The sequence below is a fragment of the Vicia villosa genome, unplaced genomic scaffold, assembly GCF_029867415.1.
Source record: "Vicia villosa cultivar HV-30 ecotype Madison, WI unplaced genomic scaffold, Vvil1.0 ctg.000436F_1_1, whole genome shotgun sequence".
In the NCBI taxonomy this organism is placed as follows: Eukaryota; Viridiplantae; Streptophyta; class Magnoliopsida; order Fabales; family Fabaceae; genus Vicia; species Vicia villosa.
In genome coordinates this window covers 524,940-532,074 of record NW_026705207.1, presented here as the reverse complement: position 1 = coordinate 532,074, position 7,135 = coordinate 524,940, and the positions used below count along the sequence as shown (strand labels likewise).

Here is a 7,135-nt window from a genome sequence, read left to right as displayed (position 1 = left end):
CTAGAAATAGATCTTTAGAACAACCTTTAGAATAAATTGGGATCGTATTCGTATGAAAATAAACAATTTCCAAAAAAAGAATCAGGAAAACTTATATTCATTTGAAGTGTAAAAAATAGTTTCTGATTGAGAAATGCATTAATAATCTTTAATAAAAGCTGGAGATGTTTAAGAAATGCAAATTCAAATATATAGTTTAAACCATATCCAAATAAAATCTTCTACAAATAGATATATGATTTAATCAAATCTTTTTTAGCCTAATTTGGATTAAAATACTTTTATGAAAAACAAAAAACTTGACCAAACCACTGAATGAACTAAAAAAAGAAAGAAAAAAATATGGAAAAAATGCTAAAAATATGTTCTAACAAATAGAGCAGCGTGCGCTAGAGACAAGATGTCTCACACTAATTCATTACATCTTAATTAACAAGTTAGCTGCAAAAATTAATCGATCAACTAAAATAACAAACTCCCCCTTTGGATATTTTTTAGGCAAAACATGGATTAAAAACTTTTTCAAGAACACGCCATAGATAGCACACAAGCAAGGATTTAGACAATATCCTATAAGACAAGTGTGTCTTTTTCTCCCCCTATTTGCCCCAAACAAGAAAAATAGGACATAAAACAACCATGTAACAAACAACTGAGAAATAACCAAACCAAACCATAACATAATATCCTCATAGAAACCAATAAACCAGCAGATCCAGCCAACAAGCAACAACATAATCTTCCAGATCACGATAGAACACCAAAATTTCATTAGCAGCAACATCAATGATCACGAAATACAACATATCTAAGCACACGTAACACAATGGTAAAACCAAGGACATAAGGTTGAGATGAAGAAGCTCTAGTAGATTTGAGAGTCCACATTTTTGTAATAACTTCACACATTTTGTGCAAAAGTCGTGACCATGATCTCTTGAAAGACCTCCCCCTCGTGAATAAATGCCTCGAGAATATGACTTCTCATAGGCCTTGACAGAGGAACAATATCCATCATTTCTTAATCAAAAACCAAAATAGTTTCATGAATAGGAACAATAGTGTGCATTACAACGTCAACAACTTATTTCCCAACAAACAACTTGTAACTCAAGGACAACATATTTTAGGAAGCATTAATCTCACCATCACGAGTAACATTATCTTTATTTCGAACACTTAAAATACCAAAGATTCAAGAGGGAACACTAATAGGTGGCTGGATGGCATAAGACTTAGCATGCTTGATAAGTGGTCTTTGCATATTCTTTATCAGTAGTTGTACTTGGTTATTTCATCGCTTTACCCGTTTTCCTTTCATTTTACCATGTTTTATGCTTGGGTATTACATTTCCCTTATTTTCATGTCATAACAGGTATTTCAAGTAAGGAAGTGCGAAAAGTGGACAAAACGCGAGAAAAGGTGAAGATTCGAAATTTCCCATACAAAATCCAGGGGCATGTTACTGCCACCCGTAATGACTATTACGGGCCGTAACAAGCATGGCCCTTCAACCCTATAAAAAAAGGCGCCCATTCCCAAATCCTTAGGTATGTTACGGCCAACCATAATGGCTATTACGGGCCGTAACAGGCACGTTTTCTTCCGACTTGTTTTCTTTTCTAGCCTAATTCCACCTGTTTTGACTTTTGATTTTTCTGATCTGATTGTAATTGCAATTGAATCAAGGAGATATTTTTCATGTTTTTATCTAGTTTTTATTCCATTTTTAATTCACGCATTCTAGTTTTCTGAATTATGTACTCAAGTCTCCATTCCTGGATTATATTTTATACCAGCAAGTAATATAATTTATGATGATAGGGAGCGTAAATCAATATAAGGCACTTGTGTACCATAGTAATTAACATATATATTATGCATGTCCTCATGTATAAAACATTACAGACGTTGACTATATATTGAATTAATAAGTAACCAGAATGATATGCTTAATTAGAATTTCTTATGCATGTATATGTGGTTTTGCTTTTGACCCAAACTTAAATGGCGTAGGCTACAAGGCTTACAAAATTATTGATATATATTTTTAATTTTACTTATGTAAAAATGACATAATAGTTATTTTGTAATATTTTAATCTTTCGTAAACAAGTCTTCTATTCTCCTCAAAAACCCAACTCTCAAACAGTATAAGTACAATTAACATAATTCAAACTTATGCATGGATTAATTTTTGTAAGCTGTTTTGAAATGTTTACAAAAATAAACTTAATACATCTTCTAAACATGTCAAAAGCTACTTTTATAAAATAAACCATTTCAAACACTTGAGACTCTAGGAGCTGGATTGTAATCTCTACCACCAATCCTGATTTTAAGTAAAATAAATCCTCAACCATTGATAAAGTTCGTAATATTGTCCTCAATAATATAAACTCGAAACTTCGATTGTTTGATCCTCTCTAGGATTTCGTGTAATTTACATATGAACTATGTAACCATTTGTGATTTTAGTCATATTTTCCAATACAAATGAGATACAAAGATGTCAACATCTCTTTTAAAATATATATATCGAGGTACAATGCAGAAGCTGCATTGCAAAACTAGAGAGTATAAACTCGTTTATGACCTGACTTTGGCCAGTCTGGCCCTAATTTCTTCCATTTCCTCCTCGTCATCAACACCTTCGGCAATAGCCTCTTCCTACAAATAATAATGTATTCCATAATTAGTGTAACTCAGACACGAAAAAGAGCATTGTTACCCGTAAACCGAATTGCACATACCTCCTCTGCAGCTCCAACACTTTGAGCAGGTTGCTTCACCTTTTGTTTCCTCACAGCTTCGGGAAGTTGTGCAGCCGTCTCACCAGCTAGTTCGGTTAAGACTTTGTCAACTTCTTCTTCTATCTCATCTTCTATGTCCTCAGAATCTAATGCCGAGTCAACAGCATCGTTTACTATCTCCTCAATGACTCCTGCCTGAAACATAAGACATTACTAATAACTACCATGAAATTATCTTCTATAATAATAGAGAGGGAAGAAGTATTTCAGGCATACCTTTGTCATTTCTTTGCTGAACTCTTGCATAGCCACAGCCATTTCAGGAGCCTTCATGAGGTTATTGACAAGCTTCATAACCTCAGCACTCTTGGATAGATGTCCCACAGTACGAGAAATCGCTACAAAAGCAACCCAAATCATGAATTTCCAGTTAAACATAGTTCTAAATTCTAGTGACCACTTCTTCTACCCTAATGTTAAATTTTTTGCTCTTTTTTTGATCTCAAATAGCTGTGTAACACTAAGCCCATTACTGCTATAGCGAAAACAGAAAAAGAGTACACAAAATTAAAGTGGTAATCATGCAATAATTATATTTAACTTTATTAATTTATCCCTGATAGTAATAATCACAAAACACTTGGTCAAAGAAAACAAATCAAAACCAAATATAACTAAACTTCTAAATAATTAAAAAAAACTACTAACTAAAATTCGGCAGAAGAAAAAAACTTAACTTGTACTTAGTTAAAAATTAAACTAGAAGGTGGTGTCAATATTGAGTATTTCGCGGAGAGAAGAGGAAAGAATAGATGAAAGGAAACCAGAAGAACGGAAGCAAAACAAACCCATAGGACGCCGCAGATGAAATTGCCGTTGGCAGAAAAGCTGTCACCGTCTCCAGAAACATAGAGGGAAGGCGACTGGTTGTGTGGCGGCAGCCCAATGGTTCATCTTCTCACATGAAACAGAGTGGAAGAGCAAAGGTTGTGTATTTTGGCAAGAATGAGTGGGAAGAGTGGTAGTGATTAACATAATATTGCAAAATTATCAAATAACCCCTTAATAATCTTAAAGGAAACATATAAGGGGGAAAGCAAGGTTTTGCGAACTGTTTAAAAAACACAAGGCATGGCAAACCCTTACACAGATGTGGTTGCGAAATGCCTTCTCTGCCACAACTTTTTGGCAATTAGTAGGCACTTTCGTTGCTACTGCTGGCAGCGAGTAGCACTGAAATTGAGTTGCAGCAGACCCCAGCTGCCCAGCGAAAACACTATATGCCTGATCACGGTGCTATTGACAACATAGGTTTGTCATTTGGCTACAACTTCCCTGCCCCTTTGCTGACTTATTATTTTTAAAAAATTGTTGAATTTGTTTTCTTACTTCAATTTAAACAAGCCAAAAATATCAAATCAGATCACATTAGAAGAACCTCTTTATCTTCTCTAATGGAAAAAAAAAACTAAACCATCTAAAACAAAACAATTATGCCTGCGTGCTAAAAAATTCCTAAAGGCTGTGCTTGTGTGTACTTAGAAATTAAAGTACTGCTCAGAAACCAAAGAACATGTTACAAACCAGAAAACGAATCAGAGACAAAATGTATAAAACAGAAATAATCAAGAGACTGTATAATTGATGAATAATGAAGGAATTACTTAGACGAACAATAACCCAAATCCGCCACAAAACTAGGCTCGTATAGGAAGGTAAAGCTTCCTACTCATAACTATAATCTCAATTCTCAAAATCAATCCCTTGATCCACACTCAATTCCATATATTCTGGAAACGGTTAAGTCTTAACCTCTAACTGCCATGTCACTGTAATACAGTAACACTCACTTAATACTAGAAGTTCCCACCTAACCCTTTCTAGAATATACCTTCCAAACCCTACTTGAAAAGCTACTTTCTGTAGCTTATAGAAACTAGCTGTAAATAGCTTATGAGCCAATATAAGCTACTTCCATATCAAGTCCAAACACTTGGATAAGCACTAATAGAGTAATACATAAACACATAAAAGATTCTGATGACCCAATCCACACGCACCAAAAGGCCTCACATGAAGAAATATAGACATCAGTCAGCTCTTTCCCCTACCTCAAAAAACTATAGATAGAGTCTCAACCGAGTCTTCCCCATTACAAAACATTTGATCATAAAATTCAACGACGTTGACAAATCTACTTATTCAACTTAAAACTAAAAAACTTCCATTAAGCATCATTTATCATACAACTAGTATGAAACACAACTGACTCAGACATAGTGAACAAATTAAGACAAATAAAACATGGCAAAACCTACCAACACTTTCACCAAGGTGCATTGATATTGAATTCAATTGCGCTTTATTTTCATGAAGACGGTTCACTGTTTTCCTCGATCTCACAAGTTCTGTAGCAAGTGCCTGCAAATTAAGAAAATATCATAATAAAAACTTAATTTTCTTCCAATATACCAACTTTCACTTCATGCTATCGACACATTGACATCTCAAAAGAAAAACCATGCTTCCTAACGGATCATAATCACAGATCTCAAAAATAATAACAACCTTTGCAGAGCCAATGTCATTCCTCTTGGCAGCTTCTTTAATAGCCTTCTGCACAGCTTTTTCTTCTCTCTGAATATCTAAATTGAACCGCGCAAACACAAAAATCAAACATAACCACAAACCTAAACAATCAGAAAAATAAATCAATTAGGGTTTAAAGATAGAAAAAAAAGGGATTACCGCGAATTTGACGTTCAATGTTTCGACACTCTTGGCGAAGCCTGCGTTGCCAATCTCTCAATATTTGTTGAGGATTTGCCTTGGGTTTCAGAATGTTCATCACCTTCTCCATTTTTTCACACTGATCCCAGAACCCGAAGTATATATATACAAACAAAATTGGGGATCGGAAAAATCGAAAGTAACCCACAAAAACTATCGATTGAAAATAAATTATATGAAGATTGAATCGTAGTGAAGCAATATGAAGGATTATTCGATTTTGGGGATATGCGTGCTAAAACCTTACGAAGAACACAGCGTTGGATGATTTTCTTCTTTTTCACCTTGAGTTCCACGCGTATTCCAAATAGTGTGAATAGGGAAGACAAAAAATTTGTACCGGCTATTTAATTATCCATGAGTAATTTACATGAATACGGATTTAATTTGATTTGATGCTATTCAAATATATCCATGAGTAAAAAAATAATTTTTACGCTTATTAAAAAGAATTGTTGAGTGTATTTAATTTTTTTTTTATTTTCATGGAAGAAAATAACTCAATTCAATAACGCATGTACACTTAACTAAATTAGTAACGCATAACAATAGCAAGATACATTTTATTTACTTATATACAAATATATTGGAACAAAGTCAAATATATACTTTGTTATCTTAGAGATGCAGGTTATTTGGCAGATTCTCACAATGATAGATTAGAAAGAGATTATTTATTTATAAGTGATGGTACAATCATTTCATGAAGATTTATAAAACAAATCATGGAAACAACTTCATAAAATCCTACATAACTATTAACACTACATAAAATCACTTTGAAGAAGACATTTTAAGCAACGACTACAAAGAATATAGTCTCACATATAAATGTATGCATGAGGGGGAGAAATACATATGTTTTGCATTCTTTTTCTCTTCACCATGGTTTTGTCCCACTGGGTTTTCCTGGTAAAGTTTTTAACGAGGTAATTCACATTCAAAGGATATTGTACGCTTTTTCCGTCACTAAAATTTTTTCACTGGGTTTTCTCTAGTAAAAATTTAACGAGGCATGTCCTCAATAAACATTCAAGGGGGAGTGTTACGAATAATAGTAAATAGATGTGGATGTTCATTTTCTCCAATCTTTCTATATTCCTTAACTCCTATAAATTAAGTTCCTAACCTTTGTGTATTCCTTGAGTTAATGGTTGTTATTGATCATGTACTATAAATAAGGATCGTGTTGCAATGTTAAGGGAACTTCAAGATGATAATACAAGATTACTTTCTCCTCTTCTCTTTCTCTCATTCATCTCTATATTATTTTGGTTAATTTCATAACAATTGAGTGTATTTAATTTTTTTTGATTTCATGTAAGAAAATAACTCAATTCAATTACGCATGTACTCTTAATTAAATTAGTAACTCATAACAATAGTAAGTAATTAATGTAGGGATAGTTTTGGAATAAAAGATTACAGGTTAATTTGGTTTGATTTTAAGAGAATCTAATACTCAAACCGATCAAAAATATATGGATTGGTTTTGAAAGGATTTGCACATTTTTGTTATAAAGCTCAAACAAAACAAAATCAAACCAAACCAAAATAATTTCAGGTTAGTTTGGATTGGATTGATCGGATA

At 33.3% G+C, this 7,135-nt stretch overlaps 1 protein-coding gene across 1 annotated transcript; it reads right to left on the bottom strand.

The window, feature by feature from the left end:
- Positions 1 to 2,363: 2,363 nt before the first annotated feature.
- Positions 2,364 to 5,870, bottom strand: LOC131628247 (vacuolar protein sorting-associated protein 24 homolog 1-like). The gene is made up of 6 exons (XM_058899107.1): positions 5,503 to 5,870; positions 5,323 to 5,399; positions 5,073 to 5,175; positions 3,031 to 3,152; positions 2,755 to 2,949; positions 2,364 to 2,671 (listed from the first exon to the last, which is right to left on the bottom strand). The coding sequence occupies exons 1-6, from the start codon at positions 5,612 to 5,614 to the stop codon at positions 2,591 to 2,593; spliced, it is 690 nt and encodes a 229-aa protein (XP_058755090.1). The 5' UTR covers positions 5,615 to 5,870; the 3' UTR covers positions 2,364 to 2,590.
- Between the last annotated feature and the right edge of the window lie 1,265 nt (positions 5,871 to 7,135).